The 22,749-nt window shown below is 38.5% G+C and overlaps 1 protein-coding gene across 3 annotated transcripts; it reads left to right on the plus strand.

Moving 5' to 3' along the window:
- Positions 1-14,630: 14,630 nt before the first annotated feature.
- LOC145766999 (uncharacterized) lies at positions 14,631-19,137 on the plus strand. Of its 3 annotated transcripts, XM_082578726.1 has the most exons (6): positions 15,296-16,323; positions 16,776-16,853; positions 17,239-17,473; positions 17,881-18,091; positions 18,573-18,735; positions 18,891-19,137. In XM_082578726.1, exons 4-6 carry the CDS (start codon positions 17,954-17,956, stop codon positions 19,046-19,048), a joined length of 459 nt encoding a protein of 152 aa, XP_082434852.1. In that variant the 5' UTR covers positions 15,296-16,323; positions 16,776-16,853; positions 17,239-17,473; positions 17,881-17,953; the 3' UTR covers positions 19,049-19,137. The 3 variants fall into 3 exon arrangements, with proteins under 3 accessions (XP_082434850.1, XP_082434852.1, XP_082434851.1); XM_082578724.1 differs by lacking the exons at positions 18,573-18,735; positions 18,891-19,137 and adding an exon at positions 14,631-15,197 and having other exon boundaries at positions 16,200-16,323; positions 16,776-16,848; positions 17,881-18,085; XM_082578725.1 differs by having other exon boundaries at positions 15,296-16,853.
- Positions 19,138-22,749: the final 3,612 nt, after the last annotated feature.

The raw sequence follows: 22,749 nt of genomic DNA on the forward strand, positions 1-22,749 counted from the left end.
TGACCGGTCATGACGTCACCCTATAGGCACTTCTTTCTTTTTCTCTTTCAAAGCAAAAGACGAGAAGAGTGCGTATTTAACTTGTAAATTCGACGATTATGTTCAATTGATTGGATGGCGCGTGGGTTACGTCTCTGGTTGGTGTTCCAGAGGGAATGAGTTCGATACTTCGCGGAACCGTTTTTTTTTTTTTAATTTTTAACTAAATTTTGACTCGAAGTGACTCAATCGTTAGGCTGCTGCATTTTTGTAGTCAATTTTTATTTTCGGAAGCTTACAGCCCAATTTTTTATGTCTTTTCAACTATGAGTAATAAAGTCAGAGTTTTTTAATTTTCTTGAAATTGAGAATTTCTCTGGATAATTTTCCGTTCGTCATAAGAGGATGTGACCGTGTTTTCCGAACGAGGCTTTACATTTTTGCGATGTGACCGTGTTTGCCGAACGACGCATTACATTTTTGCGTCGTTCGGCAAACACGGTCACATCCTCTTATGACGAACGGAAAATTATCCAGAGAAATTCTCAAATTCAAGAAAATTAAAAAACTCTGACTTTATTACTCATAGTTGAAAAGACATAAAAAATTGGGCTGTAGGCTTCCGAAAATAAAAATTGACTACAAAAATGCAGCAGCCTAACGATTGAGTCACTTCGGGTCAAAATTTAGTTAAAAATTAAAAAAAAAAAAAACGCTGCCGCGAAGTATCGAACTCATTCCCTCTGGAACACCAACCAGAGACGTAACCCACTTGCCATCCAATCAGTTGAACATAATCGTCGAATTTACAAGTTAAATACGCACTCTTCTCGTCTTTTGCTTTGAAAGAGAAAAAGAAAGAAGTGCCTATAGGGTGACGTCATGACCGGTCAAATAGTGTTTCAGATTCAAAGACCGGCGCCGGTCAAATAGCCACTGCCTAACGATTTTGTCTGTGATGTCTCTATTCAAATATTTTACAAAAACTTCAACTTCTGTATCAACGAGCGAGGGTAGTGTCTTTCAGCAAAACGAAGGCAGTGCCACTTATTCATGCCCATCTTAATTTGTTGCAAGAAAACTTTGAGAAATATTTCAATGCTAAACAGAATGCCACACTTAATGCCAGTTCTTGGATATTACAACCTTTCATTTATGACGGGCCTACTACAGAAATTGAAGATTTGATTGATCTCCAATCGGATTTTGGTATGAAAGTATTATTTAAAGAGACACCATACACTGACTTTTGGGTGCACCTGTTAAACGTGCCAGAATACAGAAGCATAGCAGAAAGCGGCTTTTCTTGTTTGTGTGAAATCAAATCTCGAAAGAGAAATTCAAGGTTCAAAAGAGAAATTCAAGGTTCAAAAAGGTTCACCAAACCAAAAAAGGTTGAAGAGCACTGATATAGCCTACTTTAAACTGATTGTCTTGCTTTGGTATCACACACATTATAGCCTATATTCAATTGCCACCTCCGGATGAAGCAGATTACGCATCAACATGGGTTAACTGTTTCAAAGTGACTATTTTAACCACTTGTTGCCATGGTTACAATCAGGTGTGGCCAGAGTTAGGATTAAAGTTAAGAAGGGTTAAGGTAAGGGTTAATAAGGTTAGGGTCTTGATCTTTGCCCAGGACTAAAAAAAATTAAACGCTATTGAGGCAACAACCTAACTGTTTCCATGAGTCTCAGTTTTTAGCTAGCTTGCCCAATGCCCAGTGTCATCAAATTAAGTTCGGCTAGGGTTAAAACAAATTTTTGTTACGTGCCAAGTCTAAACAAAACATTTGATCGTAGGATTGCATCAAGCAGTGTTGCCAGATTTTTAAAAAAAAAGAGCCCAAAAATGCGCCAAAGCAACTTAAAAGTAGCCCAATTTGCCGTCGCGACGTCGACGGTTGAGCAACGAAGGCGCAGGCTTTCTAGGGGGGTTTTTGGGCATGCCCCCAAGAGTCATGGACAAAGCAACATCTTTGTCCATCATGCTGATTGTGTAGATACAAAATACATACATTAATACAACATACAATAAGTACAATGTTCAATATTGAATCAAGCATTGTTCAATAGAAAAAAACTTAGACGAGCCAATGCTATCCTACAGACTTCATACAAATTCCTATTTTCAAATTCAAGATACAAATGGTTCCATAGTAGATGCTAATGCATAGCATAAGCCCGTCAACTCAGATGAACTACCAAGAACCAACACCCAACAAAATTCTATCATCAACTGCTGAAGCTTCATTTTCATATATAGAGCTGTCATGCTTCCGCATTGATGACTGGGGATCAAACAGCATTTTTCCAATTGTTGCAGCAAAGTTCTGATCCTCACAATTGCTGACAAAAGTTGAAGTCCGATACGATTTCGCAGTTTGGTTTTGATTGCAGAAACTCTCGAAAAGGCTCGCTCAACTACCGTAATGCATTGCTGATTGGTATAGGCTACATTGTTAGTGCCAATTGAGCAACTTCTCTAAATTTATACTCCCCTGCAGCATTTCTAAACTCGTACACCTTGGTACAAAAAATACAAGAATCTATCATTGTTTTTTAATCATACAAGGAAGACCAGTTTACATTCAGTAAGTTTCTCCACTGACATTCAATTTTTCCCACTTTAATTTATAGCTTAGACACCAATAAAAGCTTCAAAAATTATGGTACGGTACTAAATTAAGATCATAACTACCCGGTACCCTATAATTTCTGATATGCGATACAAGTGCAATTTCGCTTTCGCCACTCGCCAGTCAGTTTTTCCATTCTCCCGGATGAAAATGAACACAGCATTGTTGTAACAATAGTCAAAGCTGCTAATGGTCAGCAGTAAAATCAATCCTCATGCCGAATCAAAAAATTAACGTCATTTTTTTCGTAATAAATCGAAACTTTACCAACATTTTCAAAGGCTGGTCGGATTCTACCAATTATTCAGTTCTGCCAACTCAAAATTAACTATCAAACAACTTAAAATTCTGCCAAATTTAAGCACCGTCTCGCGCCAAATTAGAGACCGAAAGTAGCCCAAAAAAGCGCAAGTCGCAAACCAACATTTTTTGGCGCCAAGCCCAACTAAAAGTAGCCCAATTGCAGATAAATCGCCCAATCTGACAACACTGGCATCAAGTCGAAGTCCATGCCCAGACTGGACGCCGCTCTTGCTTTGTCTTTGACAAGTCGTGTTTTTTATTTAAATGTCTGTATTCACTGTTCATTTGTCTATGGAAAAAATATGACATTTGCTTTGATGTGGTAACGAGAAGTGGTTTTATCAGCTTCCGAGTGTTGTTGCTTTCAACGCATTATTTACCGCGCAATTTTTTACGGATCATTTTTTTAGGCGGATCGCGCAAGGGTCCCACGAATAACCCATAAGCACCATAAGTCAGGGTTGCCAGATCAAAATTGCAAAAAAAAAGCCAAACTTGAATGAAAGTCCAGCCAAAATGAAAATAAAAAAGCCAAATATCTTTTGAGAAAAGCCAAAAAAAAGCCAACAAAGCACGACTATCAAGTACTAAAAACAAGTTATCGTCACATACTTGGTGTTATTAAATGGACGAATTAACAGCACAAAACACGTTTTACCTCGTAGGATGCAGAGAGCATAGCCAGAACAAAAATATGTTTGGCTAAGAAAAGGCTCTTCAAAATATTCTTCAACTAAGAAGTATTGCACTCTTAAAAAGAGTGTGAAATATTGGTTGAGTTGAGGAACTAAAAAGCAAAAAACTGCTACACATTCAAAATAACCCTACAATTTAGGAGAGGGGCAATTACACTCTTCCCCTTGCAAGGTGCACCCAACATATAAGCGGAAACATTTGGTGCTGGCATGAAATCATGAATCATATTTTTTTTTAAATTACAAAAACGATTCAAAGTCATCAGTAGAGTCTTGCATGATTTCACTTTGCGTGTACAACTGTACATTAGGGTGGCTCTTAAAATTGAGTTTTTGAATTTTACTTGGGACACCCTTTCAAATGGTGAGATTGTCAGAAAAAATAACTTTTTTAAGTTTGAAGTTGATTTAGGGGTGGCCTTCCTCCCTCATGTAGGCTACTGTACTTTCCCTCAAAATACCAAATCTGCGTATCTCAAAAACCACTTGAGCTAGAGATACTGTACGGTTTTGTGTCAAAAGATGCAGAAAACATAGTTTCCTATCTGCTTTGTGAACATTAAATGCAGCTATCTTAAGTAGAAAAGCCGTTATTTAGAAAAAACACATTTTAGCACAAAAGGTACGATAGCCTACGATAGCATTGGCTCTATAAAAATATGTGACGATCAGTGTTCCTTCCAAGAGATTAGGACTTGTGAAATCTGTCCATATCTTGATTTCACAATCTTTTTTGTGACCACGAAACCATCTATATACAAAATTTCGTTTATTTTCTCAATTTTTAAACCTTAGAAGGAACACTGGTGACGATATTCATTTCAAAATGCAATTCTGGTGAGTACTGCATGAAGCGATATTATCAACAATATTATTCTTGTCGCAATGTGGAAAACAGTTTCCTATATTCAGTAACAACTTACACAAGAAACTGAAGTTGGACTTCATCTTTAGTTAACAGTTTTTTAAAATCCTGGATTACAGCAACTCTTCTCTCTGCTCTGTCATTGACTGCTGAAAAGCCCTTTGCTATGTGTAAAGCTTAAATAAATGCACCATATTCAGTCCAATGAGCAGGATCCTTCGAAAGTATTGCTTCATCTACACCCAACAGCTGAAGAAGCTATTTTGAATTAGAGGTGCAAAACTGTTCTAGACCTTTATTGCCAAAAACGCATCTACTTTGATGCTTCGTCTCCTTGATGGACGTTCTGCTGTTTCATCTAACATGGTTGCCACCATTAGCTTTTTACTTTCCAGACAATCGAGAGTCAAACAAGGCTGGTCAGTAGTCATTCTAGGGTACATATGTTCACATTTAGTCAGGATTTTACGGAATTAGCAACAATTAGCAACGGGAAAAATTGCAGATTTATGATATATGTTCACTTTGCTCAGTGGCCTACCTAAAAAGTAAAAAAATGTAGGCTATTACTGGTTAAAAAACCAAACTTAAAAAAAGCCAAAAAGAAGCCAAATTACAAAAAAAAGCCAAACCGTAAATCTTCCAGCCAAAGGCCTTAAAAAAGAGCCAGATTTGAGAAAGTTGGCTTGAAAAAAGCCAACCTGGTAACCCTGCCATAAGTCGCGTCGAATTACCCATAAGCCCCATAAATCGCGTCGAATTACCCATAAGCACCATAAATCACATCGAATTACCCATAAGCACCATAAGTGGCATGAATTACCTAGAAGTAACGTCGATTCTGAAGGTGTTGCGACCGTGCCAAATTTTTTTTCAACTCAATAACTTACTTCGATCACAAGCACGTTTTAACGTTCGCGTTTTGTCGCTTCTACCTTTTTCTTGACCTTTGCTATGTTGATGTGTATTGTTTTGATATGATGGTCAGAAATAAAAAAACAACTGAACTGAACTGAATTACCCATAAGCCTGTAGAGTGTAGTCTATATAGCCGTCTAGTAGTCGGTTGCATAGCCGAGTGGTGAGGAGCACTGGCTCGGCGTTCCAAAATATAGTTCGACACCGCTCAAGAGCAGGACACTTGAAGGCATGCCTGAAGGTGGACACGAAGATTGGCTTCCTTGCCTTCCGTCCGCTTATGTGTAATCTGCAGTTTGCTGCAGCAGATGGAGTGTTTTATCCGATAAAACACTTTAACATAGGACAATTTTCCCTATAAACCAGGTGACTGCAGGTCTGCAGCATAGTAATCGTTCTCACACTCAGCCAGAGACTTAATTCTTGCTTTGAACTTGATAATTACAAAAAAAAAAATAATGGCAAGGATGGGAATCAAACCCGTGTCACCAAAGTCAATAACGCTTTGGCTGAACCATTACGCCACGCCAGAGCTCGTGAAATCTTCGCTTAATTTAGTTTATATCAGTAATGTTTCGAGAACGCTCACAATATTATCAGTTTGTTTTGTTTTTATTTCTGACTATCACAACGAAAAATCAATATACAACAAACATAGCAGAGGTCTATAAAAAGTAGAAGCGACAAAACGCGGGCGTTATAACGTGTATTATACCAAAGCAGGACAACCAGTTTGAAATATGACACGGTCGCAACACCTTATTTTATGTGACACTCCGTCTGCTGCAGCAACCTGCAGATTAATTCCATGTTGCTGATAGGTAATTCGACGCCACTTATGGTGCTTATGGGTAATTCGACGCAACTTATAGGGCTTATGGGTAGTTCAACGCTACTTATGGGGCTTATGGGTAATTCGACGCGACTTATGGGGCTTATGGGTAATTCGACGCCACTTATAGGGCTTATGGGTAATTCGACGCGACTTATGGGTAATGCGACGCTACTTATGGGGCTTATGGGTAATTCGACGCGACTTATGGTGCTAATGGGTAATTCGACGCGACTTATGGGGCTTATGGGTAATTCGACCGCGACTTATGGGTAATTCGACGCGACTTATGGTGCTTATGGGTACTTATGGGTACTTATGGGGCTTATGGGTAATTCGTGGGACCCGCCGGACGATCACCTGGCCGGCAGTTGTCTAGTACAGTTAATGGATTCTTTCTTATCTGACAATATTGACCTGGATTTTTTTTTCAGTCATTTATCGGTCATTGACCAATTTTTTAGCAAAATGTTCGAAAAAAATATAATCAATTCGGTCAAAGTGTCCAAAAAAATATATAGGGGAAGTGTGGGACCTATGGAACGCCGGGACCTATGGAACATCAGATTTGCTCCCAAACCAAAAGTGGATTTAAAAAAATAGTTATATTTGGAAACACCGTTTTGACATGTAAGCAGAAATCAACATCGAAAATTCTGGAAAAGGCTGTTTTGAAAGACGCAAACGCTTTTTATGTTTTTGAGCTTGAAAATGTACCTTTGAGGTCTAACTTTGTAAGAATTCTTCAGGAGTTTAGGGCAAGCAGGACTCTTAGCGCAGAATCTCCGATGAAACCATTTATTTAAACAGTATATAGACAAGAATGCAGCACAGTGAAGTGCATCATTTCAAACTTACAACCAGTTATCTAAACATCATGGCTATGTGGGACCTATGGAACTATTGATTTGTCTTATGTGTGATCTCTAAGGGGCGCTATCATTATTCTGGCTGGATTTGTCATTTAAATGGTAAAAAACTAAGAAAGAGACACTGCGGTTTTAAATAAGATCTGCATGCAGTCGTTGCCGAAATGTTACTGTTCAATGTGAATTCTATTACCCAAAATTTGTTAGTGGCAACACTGTTCAATATATATAATGTTCGTTGCATAGTGTTTCTTCTAAAAACTTCGGAATAAGGAATTCACTTTGAAAGATGATATCTTGGAAACGCCTGCACTTCAGTAAAAAAGTTTAAATTTGGACGGGTAGAGTTTTTAGGTTTTTAATATTTTTAGTAGCCTAACAACTTTACCACGTGACTTTATTTTGTGGGTTTCATTTTTTGTTATTTTTCTGTGTATTCGTTTTTTTCGATTGGTGTTGAATGTTTTCCATGGTGCTTTGTTAAAAATCTAGATTTGGCTTGACAATGAGCAGTGCTTTTAGCTCTAATGCAATAGCGTTCCATAGGTCCCATCGGGTGTTCCATTGGTCCCATAGGGGTGGGACCAATGGAACATTTCGCAAAATTTTTGTTTTTTCTTGTAACAAGCTAACCAATCAACATATTTTTATTTCGCTTTATCATAAGTTAAAACCACCCACCAGCATAATATAATCCAAAATTTAGGTTGTTTGAAGTTAAAATACAAAAGTTATGACCATTTCAAAAAAAGTGTTCCATAGGTCCCACACTTCCCCTAGTCAATTCTGTCAAAATGTCCGTTTTTTATTATCTTCCGCTCTACTGTATTTTTGTTTTGCGTTATTTTTGAACGTGTGTTAGTGTGCAATAAAGATGTCTGCGGCCGGCTGTTGTAAGGTTGAGTTTCGCTGATGAACGTTGAAGAAACGTTTGTCTGTTCTAACTTTTCTCAGATAAAACACGACAACGTTTCTCAGCAAAACTTAATATTCTAGCTAGTCCGGAAATGCAAGTTTTGGTTTGTATCAGTTACTTGAAAGGAAATATTTTCATCAGAAAAAATTACCAAATTTTTTCAAGTCATTTCGGACAAATGACCGAAAACTCTCAGCAAAAAAAATCCCAGCAATGTGCTCGCAATGTGTAAACAATGCACACACACTGGGTTGTCTATGCATGCGATCTCTGTGTCACTGCGCACGCGAAAATGTTGCTATAATTTCAGTACATTTATAAACGATAAAATCGGAGCTTTGTGAATAAATAACGCTGCCGAAAAAATATCGTATCATATCGAAATATCGCCCAGCTCCACCCCAAACTACACAATACAAAACTATGTTTAGTCTATAATTACGCCACAGACACTAGATTACTACTAGAAGATTCCAGGGAATTCCACGATAAAAATGCGATCAAGTTAATTTTTGATACAGTGGAGTTGAGCAAACTTCAGTTAACTTGCATCTAAAAACCAATGCTTAAGGTCTATGGAAGCAGAGAAAATGTTTAAATGCAGTAATAACAAAAATAAGTGGAAAACACGGATGCAACCTAGTTCGTACCTTGAACCATTCGTACAGTCAGTTCGTACCATGAAAAGATCAAGAGAAAAAAATAAAAAAGCCGAAGTCGCCGATCGCAGTTTAATAGCACAAAGCCGAAGTCGCTGATCGGAGGTTCCCCAAACAACTTGAAACAAACTCGAGGGTTAGGGTTAGCGGAAACTGGGGTTAGCGGAAATTGCGAAACTGCGGAAAAATGTTTGTGAAAACTGCGATCAGCGAGGGTTAGGGTTAGAGCATAGATTACTCTATGGTTAGAGTGAGGGTAAGCGGAAACTGCGGAAAAATGTTTGCGGAAACTGCGATCAGCGAGGGTTAGAACATAGATTATTCTATGGTTAGGGTAAAAGTTAGCGGAAGAAGAAGTTCTTTTATTTGCGGAAACTGCGGAAAAATGTTTGTGGAAACTACGGAAAAATGTTTGCGATAACTGCGATCAGCGAGGGTTAGGGTTAGAGCATAGATTACTCTATGGTAAGAATTAAGGTAAGGGTTAACGGAAACTGCGGAAAAAATTTTGCGGAAACTGCAATCGGCGAGGGTTTGGGTTAGAGCATAGATTACTCTATGGTTAGGGTTAGCGAAAGCTGCGAAAAAATGTTTGCGGAAACTGCGATCAGCGGACTTCGGCTTTTTTTAATTTTTTCTCTCGATCTTTTCAAGGTACGAGCTGACGGTACAAACTGTTCATGGTACGAACTAGGTTGCATCCGGAAAACACAAGCATCTCCTTAACCGTATCTGTTACTGGCGTAGGCCTAGACCTTATGGTCTCGCCCTCTGCTAATTCAGCAATTTCACATAGAAGCAGTGACGCTAGAAACCTGAGATTTCTTGGCTTTTACTTTTTTTTCTTGCCCCAACTTTTAATCCCGATTATGTTGGTATCGGATAATTGTGAAGTTCACAATAAACCTTTTGTCACAGCCAGTTATAAAATGCAAGAAATTTCCTGATATTTAATAGCTTGATTGACAGTTTACTATTAGCGTGCGGTTTCATTTTGTGTCTGTCAGTCACAACACCACGGCGCTAAAATTCCCTTCTCTACCCAGGCAGCAAAATCCGTCATTTTTACATCGATTCAACGTCGATTTTGCTGTCTGGGTAGGGAGTTGGTCTTTGACGTGATATGAGTCATTCTTTGCTGGCAGACATCAATTAGGAAGATAATTTATTATTTGCGCAAATTGCTTTGTAGTGCAAAAAGTGCATGGAATACTGTTTGCACAAAAACGGAAAAACAAAATTGATGAAATTCTGTGTTCTATGCAAGAGGACTTTCAAAATAAAATGTGAACTGAGAAATTTGATCAAGAAATGGCGAAAATAGGTCAAAAACCGAGTCTTTATCACCTTTTCTACCTAAAATACACAATCACGAATATATTTTGCGAAATAAATTGGTCGAAGTGATAGATAAGGCTTTTGACCAATGGCATACTTTTTTTCGTTGTTATTTGATATAAGCCGACGGAGTAATTAGCAATAAGAGAGACGTAGACCTGATGGTCTCGGCCAGTAACTCTTGACGCCAAAAGGAAGCAGTGACAGATACGGTTAAAAATATTCTCCTTAATTCTTCGAACTACCAGTAAATCCAAGACATTAATGCATAATATAACTAAAAGTATCATATTTTTCTTACTATTCATATATCAAATGAAAGCACATTAGCACAAGCTTGCTCTCAAGGTTGAGAGTAGTCATGTGTTGTCAACACCACCGTCATTCTGACAGAATAATTTTTCCGCTTTCAGCCTAAAAAAGTTATCCGTGAATAGCCTAAGTGCGAGGCACAAAATGCGACATGACATACCTTCGAAAGATCTTCCAATAAAACTATAATCCGCAACACGTGCCACTTAAATTTTACATGCATCGGATTCAGTATTAAATTACCTTTCCAGGGATGTGCACCAATAGGTCGGCATTTGGAAGGAATTCCCAGCAGAACGCTTCAAAGATGCAGGAGGATACATTTACGATAAACATTAAAATAATACGATTTTTGCATAATAGACACCACTCCAAACATCTTCAAATAAAACTATAATCCGCAACACGTGCCACTTAAATTTTACATGCATCGGATTCAGTATTAAATTACCTTTCCAGGGATGTGCATCAATAGGTCGGTATTTGAAAGGAACTCCCAGCAGAACGCTTCAAAGATGCAGGAGCATACATTTACGATAAACATTAAAATAATAGGATTTTTTGCCTAAAAGACATTACTCCAAACATCCTCGAATAAAACTATAATCCGCAACACGTGCCACTTAAATTTTACATGCATCGGATTCAGTATTAAATTACCTTTCCAGGGATGTGCACCAATAGGTCGGCATTTGGAAGGAACTCCCAGCAAAACGCTTCAAAGATGCAGGAGGATACATTTACGATAAACATTAAAATAATACGATTTTTTGCATAATAGACACCACTCCAAACATCTTCGAATAAACCTATAATCCGCAACACGTGCCACTTAAGTTTTACATGTATCGGATTCAGTATTAAATTACCTTTCCAGGGATGTGCACCAATAGGTCGGCATTTGAAAGGAACTCCCAGCAGAACGCTTCAAAGATGCAGGAGGATACATTTACGATAAACATTAAAATAATACGATTTTTGCATAATAGACACCACTCCAAACATCTTCGAAATTTTACATGCATCGGATTCAGTATTAAATGACCTTTCCAGGGATGTGTACCAGTAATAGGTCTAATCGCACTCTTACTTGTGGCCCTCGTGCCCGACCATTGCGGTCAATGTAGAAATTTTTCTACCATAGACGTTCAGTGACTTTGGGCTCTACCGACGTTGGTCTGATGTAAGTCAACGAGCATTCTGCCCTATTGGCGCCTTGTCGCGTAATCGCCCTTTCACCTATGGTCTGCTAATTGGTTTCCCACAGAAATACCTTACCTTAGATACCTATGATACCTTAGATACCTTAGATACCTTAGATACCTATTAGGTATCCCTGGTTTCCCATAATAAGTGACATGTGTTTTGCCTACTGTTGTTAACCTGCTTAATAGGGAGCCAAGGACCACAACATACTCTTAACATAGCAAATTGTATTCACAGCTATATACACTATACAGTCTACACTCGATAAGAATAATGAGAAAGGCAATTTGACCACGCGAAGTACAAAGTAAAATCACATTGATTCGTGTAAAAGCGGATCACTCATCAACATCCCCCCATTTAACAAAATTTCTTTATAACGGTAATTTGGGTACCCTTGACGGCAGTATAATTGTAAACACGATAACAATTCAGTAAACAACATATTCGCGTAATCTAATTGGTAGGCGGTGTATTCGTGTGGGTCTTCCCACTGGGCCAGAATTATTTTGTTCGTTTGTTTCACTGCTGTTTGGGCTGGGGCTGCAAGGGCTAGGTGATAAACTAGGCGAAAAAGGCATTAACGTGTCGTCGTAGGAATGGGAGCGGGGGGACCTCTGATTTCGGTCCTTTCGTAAATGTACCCGGTTTCGTGTGTACGTTCTGCCATTTGAAGATCGGATAATGTATGTGCGGGAGCCAGTGCGTTTGACAACTTCGCCTTTCCGCCATTCACTTTTTTCTGGGGATTGGACAAATATGGGGTCACCTGGGAGTAGAGGGGGTAGGTTTTTAGCTGTTTTGTTATAGTGGCGGAGTACGGTTTCACGTCGAGTTTCTCTGCGTTCGGGGTGGAACCTTTTCGTTGGAGTGCTTTTAATAACAGTGGGCAAAACGGAACGGGTCTGTCTTCCAAATACGATCTCTGCCGGGCTGATATTAACATCTTGTCTCGGGGTGTTTCTGAGTTCTAAAAGGGCCAAATATTGGTCTTCATGGTTTCGGGTTGTTGTGCGAAGGAGGTGCTTCGCTGATTTCACCGCAGCTTCGGCTTTCCCGTTTTCCCTTTGATGGCCAGGTGAGAAAGTAACGTGTGAAATGCTCCACTTTTTGCAGAAACGTTTAAATTCACAAGATAAAAATTGCAAACCACAATCAGATACAATTATTTTGGGAATTCCATATCGTGCGAAATGCTTTTTGATACAACAAATAACTTGCATACTGGTAGTTTGGGTCAAAAGGTCAATTTCAAAAAAATTTGAAAAATAATCCACAACGACAAGAAAACTTTTACCATTCACTTCAAATATGTCAACACCGCACTTTTCCCAAGGATATGAGCCTTCATCGTGCTGTTTTAAAGACTCTTTTTGGTTACTTGGTTTGAGCTCCTGACAAATGATGCAGCTATCAGCAATTTGGCTGATTTCCTTGGCCATACCCAGCCAAAAAATGGTTTCTCGCGCTCTGCGCATCATGCTGGCGTAACCAAGATGAGCTCGGTGCAAGTGATTTTTAAAAAGACTACGACACATTTTAGGCACAAAAATACGTTCACCTTTCAACACCAAACCGTTATCACAACTTAAAGTGTCACGCAATGAAAAATACGGCTTAACATTATCGGTGAGCTCATTTTTGTCAAGCGGCCATCCGTTTTGAATATTTGCTAAGAGGTCTTTCGCCTCTTGGTCTTGCAACATGGCATCTTTAATTAGTTGCAAGTTTTTGTCGGGTATGTCATTAAATGATGAAATAGCCATGACACGGGTGATACCCCATAAACATTGGCTCGTGAAAACACGTGAAAAACACGAGAAATTCTGGGGGAACTCGTGTAATACTGGGGTACGTTCTTTTTACACCACTTTAACACGTGATTAACACGAGTTTTTTTACACATGTCATCAATTGCAATAATGCTTTATATCATATTTGAAGTAAGTTTTTCAACTCTAGAATATCAATTGATACGTTTTATGTTAATATCTTTGAAAAATCTCTGCAGTTGCTTATTCACTTGTTTCTGCATACTCACGTGTTTTTAACGTGTTATACACGTGTTTTTTACACGCCAGTACCAAGTTTGTTTCATCTTGTTTTTTTCGTTTAAAATAATTTTTCAACTCTAGTAGGCTATTTGATACGTTTTATGTTAATATCTTTAAAAAATCTCTCCAATTGCATATTCATTTTTTTCTGCATACTCACGTGTTTTTAACGTGTTATACACGTGTTTTTTACACGCCAGTACCAAGTTCGTTTCATCTTGTTTTTTTCATTTAAAATAATTTTTCTACTCTAGTAGGCTATTTGATACGTTTTATGTTAATATCTTTAAAAAAATTCTCCAATTGCGTATTCATTTTTTTCTGCATACTTACGTGTTTTTAACGTGTTATACACGTGTTTTTTACACGCCAGTAGCAAGTTCGTTTCATCTTGTTTTTCTCGTTTAAAGTAATTTTTAAACTCTAGTAGGCTATTTCCTATTTGATGCGTTTTATGTTAATATCTTTAAAAAATCTCTGCAGTTGCATATTCACTTTTTTTGTATACTCACGTGTTTTTATCGTGTTATACACGTGTTTTTTACACGCCAGAAGCAGGTTTGTTTCATGTTGTTTTTCTTGTTTATGTTTAAAGTAATTTTTCAACTCTAGTAGGGTATTTGATGCGTTTTATGTTAATATCTTTAAAAAATCTCTGCAGTTGCATATTTACTTTTTTTCTGTACACTCACGTGTTTTTAACGTGTTATACTCGTGTTTTTTTCACGCTAGTAGCAAGTTTGTTTCATCTAGTAGGCTATTTTTTGTGTTTTATGTTAATATCTTTACAATAAGAATTGACTGTGCAACTCAGGAATACAGTATTATGTAATTTTCATTGTTGAGACCGAATTTCTCCCCTTTATTTTTCGTAAACCTTATTTTGCGGTTACCAGCGGTCACCTGATTAAATATCCCTGTGAGTCTGTGACATAAAAAAATGGCACAGAATTTCACTAAGTATTTACTTATCAGCTTAGGAGAGGACTTTTTAGAGTGACTGGTAAGTAGGCTACAAGGTTTGTGTTAATTAATCTTCCATTTATATTTAGAAATCATTAACTGATTTAAATCTACCGAAAAGCGCCTGAAGATAAAAGGTTCAATCTTTCTTTTTACCAAAAGATTGTGCACGAATCGCGGTGAACATACCGAAATGGTGCAGTGCTGTTCAGAAAGGTAGCGAAAAGCTGTGCCTGTTTTTGGTCATCTATCGAAGTATGGTACCTACCTACAGGGCTTGCTGTAGACAGTGCATTTATTTCTATTGTACGAATAGTTTTACTCGATTAGCCTATCATTTAATGTGCAGTCTTGAGAAACAACACTGATTGAAAATACTTTTGTCAATGTTAAGTAAGTCCAGTCTATTTTGTGCTACTGTAGATTAAAAATATGAAGACTATGACTGAGAGCATTTGCAGTCGTTGACTTTATATCAAGAGGTGAAGTTGATCTTGTCCTAGCGAAATGGATATTTCATGATAATGATGTTTTGAAATGTTATTGGCCTGAGCTTCCCGGTTACACGGTTCGCCAGTTATGCCTACAAAATTCAGATGTCAATCCAAATTGGAAAAAGTATCATGTACGAATTATGTACAAAACAGGTAAACATTAATATTAATTTATACTACCCATTAAGCTATAATACATAGCCTACGGTATATTACCTAAATAAAAGTTGGAAACAATCAGAGGTAGGGTTTTGCCAGTAGAGTACCCAATGGCCGGCTATATTATACATATATATAATTATGGTGAGTTAAGAGTTGGAATTCACTGGCCTTGTGATTCTCTCTTACCAATTTACATTGCCAAGTGACAAGGTTGTTTCATTCAACAATCAACAACATGTATATGTATATAATATGTTTTCCAATATTAATGGAGTTTTGTGCAACAATATTTATGTTTGCTCTGTTGTTTCTGTTGCAGCACAGCTGCTTGTCTTAATTAGCTGTCAATTTTTTGGTATGTAATTTCCATTTAACCGCTTTAGCAGGTTGTTATTATTCCATATGCAATATGCATAAGATCTTATTCTTCAGTGTATCGTTTTTACTAAGCTTGATCACTGTTATGGGAAAATGACGTGTTGAAGATGGAAGATGGTAGAAAGATGACGTGAACATTTTGCAACACATAATTTGGCTAAACCACTGATAAAGTTACAACATAAAGCACTGATAAAGTTACAGTGCCGGTCTTAGGGTATTTCGGGCCCTGTGCGGAATATGCTGTGCGGACCCCAATGACAATGATCCAATTTAGTAGCGTAGCTAGGTATTTTGAAAGGGGAGGAGGGGTGGTTTGACGGTCGGCGGGCGAAGCCTGGCAGCGTAATCGCCGAAGGCGACACCCAGCGGCGGGGGATCTGGGAGTCCTCCCCCAGAAAACTTTGAAAAATTACGTTGAATTTGGGGCATTCTTTGAGCATGTTCAACAAAAATTTGGGTATGAATATTACTGTAAAAAGGTATGTAATTTCCATTTAACCGCTTTATCAGATTGTTATTATTCCATATGCATGAGATCTTATTCTCCAGTGTATTGTTTTTCCTAATCTTGATCACTGTTATGGGAGATGACCTGTTAATATTTTGCAACAGATGATTTGGCCAAAGCACTGTTAAAGTTACAACATGCTGAAAATACTTCTGATTTGGCTTCAACAGCAGCTAGTGAAGAAAAAGTAAATGATAGTAGACAACCTAAATCGAAAAGAAGAAAGCGGTATAACAATGCATTCATTTTTCCCTGATATTTGTTCATTTCATTTTGATTTTAACTGCTCAAAACTAATTTTACCCTTTCTTAACTTAATTATAATACATGGGTGCATGCCAGTACTTTGCATTATAGTAACTTATTGCATTGAAGTCACAGTTACACTAACGTGGCAGTTGTATATAACGTTTTTGTAACATTGTTGTATAAATTGTATCTAATGTAAGTACATTTTGGCTTGTTACATTGTACCTGACAACACCGTGATGCAAATATAAGCTAATCCTTTAAGATACCGTACACCCATGCATTTCTACGTTTATTGCATGATGATTGGTTGTATATATGCAAAATATGTTGATGTTGACGAGATATCAGTAGGTAATGTACCAATAAGCATTAAGCAAGGGCAAGCATGACATCTAGCTGAAGTAACTGTTTTCAAATTATGAATGCAGGAATTGCTGGTTGCCTATGAGGATTGCATATACAGATGAAAGCGACTCACCGGAGTCAGAAAATATCATTACTGTAAGGTAAGTAAACAAATACTTTAATCACTTATTAATTATGATAATCCCAAAATTTGACGATTTTTAGGTGTCGTTTTTTAGGGAAATTGAGCGGTTTCTAAAAGTAATATGATTTTAAAAAAAATATTGCAATCTCATTTTTAAGGTTAATAGCACGGATTAAGGTGTTCAATCAGAACTTTTCGAACGTTGCCTAAATATGCTGTCGTCATCCAGGATTTTGAGACCAGCATGTGCCCTAGTTAGAATGCGATAGATTGGACAGTCCTGAATAACATAGTTGTCAGTTTGTTTTCGTGTGCGACACTTGAGGGTGTAGAGGGAGCCAAGCATATCACTAAATATATTTTGTTAATGTTCACTCTGACGGTCACTAAATCTTCCATAGGTTTCTACTCCTGTACGAGCAGCTGAGGTTGCTACAACCTTGCAGCAACTGCCACAAGTTCCGGAATTTCCACAATCTTCCTCTGTGAGGGCACCACAGCAATCAAGTCCAGAGCGCGAACAATCAGTCCTTGATTTTCACTTGGATGACAATCAGTTGAATGTTGCAATCGACACTACGCCTGAAGTGACCAAGAACATATCTTGTGACGAATTTGTTGCGCTGCAAAGTGAAGGTTTGCACCTGGTTAAATTAAAACCTTGAAACTTGTTCGATTAACTTCGCTCAACAATTGCTCAGCTGCATCGGTGTGATGATATAGTTTTAGCTATAATTCTTCACTTCGTTTATTTATGTTTACTCTCTTTTTTATCCTTCGTAACTCCCATCTTTACTCACAAGCAGCGCATTTTGAAAATTCAGTTTCTCGAATTTTGGAAGATCTGTTGAGTCTCTCACGTGAGCGCCCCTACAAGAGCATTGTTCTTAATTGGCAGTATTATTTACCACTCGCTTTTCTTGTTTGGCAGCTGCTTAAATCACAACTGCCCTAGCCTGGGAGCTATTCTTTTTGTATTGTCAAAGCAAAGCACCTTTGCTAACACCAAATCATGTTAAAGCAACTAATTATTTTTCACACAGTTCGACGAATTCGAATTGCTCAACTGGAAATTATGGGAACTTTAATTCTGTCAACGAATAATTGGATATAATAATGACAAACGAAAGAAGCGCCCCAGCTCAACAAATAGAGGAACCCCCTTCGGACATTCCATCTTTTCCCATCAACAGCCTGGAGGATTTTGATCAGCTTGAACACAACCTGGAAAACAGCACTGTTCAAAATAAACTGGTAATTTTTTTTTTACTGTTAACATGGCTGTGGAATCGGTATCACAACTCCGACTCTCCTCATACAATAGACATACAAGAAATACTGGTTATTTTCACCCTCTTTAAAACAGTTTTGCAATGTCGTACTGCTGCAAATTTCTTGAAAGTTTCAACAAGCATTGATTGCAGCAAAACAACGATTTGTTTGAAAATGGTCAAAATTATACATTTCCCAAAGTTTTTGACACTTTGACAATGGATAATTTTAAAATTCCTCGCAATGTAGAGCATTCCTCAATTTTATATAGGGGTAGGAGTCAGTGCAATTTTTAAAACTCCGACTCCTTTGGCTAAACTATAAACATTGTTACGGCTCTGACTCCACGGCCCTGACTGTTAACAATGAAATTTAACAGCTTGCAGTATGAGTGCGCTCTACGTTTATTCTATGGAATGTAACCGTGAAGTCTAAATTTTATATGATAAATGTTGTTTTGCAGATTTCTTATTTGAGTCGGTATTTTTCGACGGACTACAAAAAGAGCGTAAAGCAAATTCTTTCTGGAGTATTTACGGATAAGCTTATGACAAAGTTTAATTGGATGGGTCAACGCGGTTCCAAGCGCCCAATTAAAGATTGCAAACTTATTTTTGTAATTTATGGTATGTAGCCTAAACTTTAGATTTTGCACGTATACCCTGCTTAATGAACGTATGTTGCAATCTATTTTTAATATATTTGATCCGTGAAGAATTCTGTATATCTATTGCTAGCCTATTGCTTTTGTGACTAAGCACTAACTCTTTTTTGATTACAGCTTCAGTTCGAACATACAGTTACACAAAAGACACAACCATGGGCGATGTTAAAGCTGTTGTGCAAGAATTTCTCAAATCAGCTGAAAAGAGAATAAGAAGACAGTCAGTTGCAAGGACATCTTCATCCAGCACGGTTCGCCCAACTGATGATGTGTGAAACAGCTGTACTGTCTTCAGTTATATCTGTGTTTTTTGGCATGTGTGATTTTGGTACCAAATAAATTGCCATATTAAACACGGGTTTGATGTGTAAAACACGGGTTTAGAAGTCGTGTAAAACACGGGTTAGAAGTCGTGTAAAAACACGGGTTGCGTTTGTGCAAACACCCGTGTAAAACACGGGTTTAGAAGTCGTGTAAAACACGGGTTAGATGCCGTGTAAAACACGGGTTTAGAAGTCGTGTAAAACACGGGTTAGATGCCGTGTAAAACACGGGTTTAGAAGTCGTGTAAAACACGGGTTAGAAGTCGTGTAAAACACGGGTTTAGAAGTCGTGTAAAACACGGGTTAGATGCCGTGTAAAAAACGGGTTTAGAAGTCGTGAAAAACACGGTTTGCGTTTGTGCAAACACCCGTGTAATACACGGGTGCACATCACGGGTTTTACACGAGAAACTGGGGTAAAAAAACACGTATCTTTCTCGTGTTTTTCACGAGCCAATGTTTATGGGGTAGGTTGTTGGGTGTCATTCAATTCGGGGTAAGCTCGGCTTAAAGTATCAGCTATCACAAGCGAGCTTCCTGGGACGTACTTGAAGTCAATAGAGTAGCGATTCAATCGCATGATCAAAGCTTGTAAACGTCGTGGGGCTTGGCTAAGGGGCTTTTTTAGAATTGTCTCAATCGGTCGATGGTCATTGACCACGAACACCTTTCGTCCATACGTGTAGGCCTACTGGTCAAATCGTTCGAGTCCGTACACAACAGAAAGTGTTTCCTTTTCAATTTGGGCCCACTTTCTTTCCGAAACAGTTAGCCCACGCGAGGCATATTCGATTGGTTTGCCATTTTGTAGTAAGACAGCCCCGACGCCATCTTTGCTGCTGTCGACCTGCAATGTCAAATCATCTTGTGGGTTGTAGAAAGTCAACACTGGGGCTGTGCTGATCTTTGCTCGGACTTGTTTCATCGCGTTCTCGCAATCATCAGCCCAATTCCACTCCACCCCTTTGCGGGTGAGTTTTCGTAGTGGCTCTAACTCATCTGCTAAGTTTGGCATAAATCGAGCCAGGTATTGCACCATGCCGCAAAATCGTTTGATTCCCGAAACATCGGAGGGTGATGGCATGTTTTTGATCGCCTCTACTTTGCTGGGGTCGGGTTCTATGCCATTTTTGGAAATGAGGTGCCCCATGAACTTTATTTCGGATGTCTTGATCACGGCCTTGTCATCATTTAGTTTAATTTGCTGCTCTTCACATCGTTCACGCAACTTCAGCAAATTACTTTCGTGATCTGCTTCGGCGGCTAGCTGGGAATCTCCACAGCCAAAAACAATGATGTCATCAGCAACTGCCAACACCCCGTTTAGACCGCTTAAAGCACAAGTGAGATGCTTTTGAAAAAATTCGCTGCTCACTTTAAGGCCAAAGGGGAGTCTGTTCCACTTATAGCGCCCATAGGGTGTAATCATGGTGGTCAGTTTGCTCGATTCCTCATCGAGCTTCAAATGCCAAAATGCTTGTTTCACATCTAGTTTGCTGAACACTTTGGCACCATTCAACTGGGGCAATATGTCATCAACAGTGGGTAATTGGTAATGTTCACGCAAGAGTGCTTTGTTCAAGGGTTGTGGGTCTATGCATATACGTAAATCACCATTAGATTTTTCAACTACTGCCATTTGGCTGACCCACTCGGACGGTTCATTCACAGGAGAAATAATGCCTCGATCACTCAAATTATCAAGTTCATTTTTTACTCTAGTTTGCAGTGAAATAGGGATTTTTCTCGACGGTAACACTCGAGGTTTCACACTTGAATCAAGCGTTAAAGATACAGTTCCTAAATCACCCAAATCGTTAGTAGCATTTACATTTGCAAGAAAACAACCATTGTTAATAGTTATTAAGTTAAGCTCTTTTACCGTTGATAAGCCTAACAAGCAATTGAAATCATTTTTTACAACAATAAAGGTTACATCATGCACGCTCAGTGTTTTGGGATTTGTCACACTTAGCACCGTTTCGCCAACAGGTTTGACATTCGTTTTGTTCCACATGACCAAGTTTTTGTGTGTTGGCTTGACTTGGTTTTTGCGAACATAGCGCTGACAAATAGTATTGACCTGTGCGCCAGTGTCTATTTGGAAACGGACTTGACAGTCATTGATTTCTAAAAGCGCTGTGAGAGTGTCTCTGCTTTTGTCTACAACCGAATGGAGATACGCATCGCTGTCATCACCGCTATCTTTGTCGTCATGGTACAGTGATTCTTGCCTGGTCTCGTGTACGTGTTTTCGCGATAAGCACTTTTCTTGGAAATGATTTCGATTGTGACACAAATGGCATGTTTTGCCGTAGGCGGGGCAAAATTGAGCGCCTCGTTTGTGACGCTTGCCGCAAAATTTGCAATTGTCCACATATAAATCGGTTTTGTCGGATGGTCTTTTTTGCCATTTTCTTTCATTCGACTTGTACTGTTTACCAGTATTTCCACCAGTCATTTCGATGGCGTGGGTTCGAATCCCACCGCTGCCACCATGTTGTTAACCTGCTTAATAGGGAGCCAAGGACCACAACATACTCTTAACATAGCAAATTGTATTCACAGCTATATACACTATACAGTCTACACTCGATAAGAATAATGAGAAAGGCAATTTGACCACGCGAAGTACAAAGTAAAATCACATTGATTCGTGTAAAAGCGGATCACTCATCAACATGTAAAAGCGGATCACTCATCAACACCTATACATCCCCCTCACTTTTGTTGTACTTGGTCTAGACTCTAGTCGATTGTACATCCTTCAATTACACTTTTCATAATGAGCTGGTACGCTTTTCCGTAGACTTGGCCATTCATTCAAGCAGTAGAAGAGGCCGGGGGAAGTTGGGCCGGTGGGGCACGTTGGGCCACCCATGGCCATCTAAAGATACAGCCTGGTTTGTCACATTTTGCAGAAATTTCCAGGTTTTTCTAACTTTGGGCGAACGTTTAAATAAATTTTTCTAAAAATTAGATTTTTACGCTTCCTTTATTCTTTTCCCCAGATGACACAAGAGGTTTTAACATCCTCACATGATGAAAAACAAAGAAAATTTGATTTCGAAAATTTTAGTCAGACTGTTAATTTTTCAATAACAGGCTGATTTTACGTTTTTCAACTTACTTTTTATCATTTGCTACTGCTTCCCCAAGGCAACAAAAAAGTTTTATGTCATTAGGAAACCGCAAAAAGTAAAAACATCTCAAAAAATGTCAGTCAAACACTAGCAGTAGCTGTAATCAAAATCTGCAAAATGTGACAAATCAGGCCGCATCTCCAGGTGGCCATGGGCCACCCATATATCTTAATTGCGATACACCATCGCTGTATGTCACGTGATCGTCACGTCACGTTAGCGTTATGTGATGCCGTTTTGTTCTCAGATCATACAATGGTGAGGTGAAGTTGATTGCGGTCAGCGTTTATGAGTGAAGTAAGAAAGTTTACTTTTTTGTGTTTTTTTGCAAAATTATCTACTAAGCATGCAGATTGCAGAGCTCCAACTGAAAGTGCTATATTTGTGGCTCATATTTATATCGCCAGGGGTGTCAGTTTATGGTACTCCATTCTGTCGAATCTTTCATAGATCAATCTGGCAAGTGGTACAAAACAATGTGTCTGCTGTTGGGCCACTTTAAAAAGGTAA

Source organism: Aplidium turbinatum, chromosome 3, assembly GCF_918807975.1.
Source record: "Aplidium turbinatum chromosome 3, kaAplTurb1.1, whole genome shotgun sequence".
Lineage (NCBI taxonomy): Eukaryota > Metazoa > Chordata > Ascidiacea > Aplousobranchia > Polyclinidae > Aplidium > Aplidium turbinatum.

What these genes read in the sequence shown, in the direction of transcription:
- LOC145766999 (XM_082578724.1), top strand. An exon ending in AAATCGAAAAGAAGAAAGCG is followed by an intron (nt 16,324 to 16,775) that starts GTATAACAATGC and finishes TTATGAATGCAG; the next exon opens with GAATTGCTGGTTGCCTATGA. An exon ending in AGTCAGAAAATATCATTACT is followed by an intron (nt 16,849 to 17,238) that starts GTAAGGTAAGTA and finishes AATCTTCCATAG; the next exon opens with GTTTCTACTCCTGTACGAGC.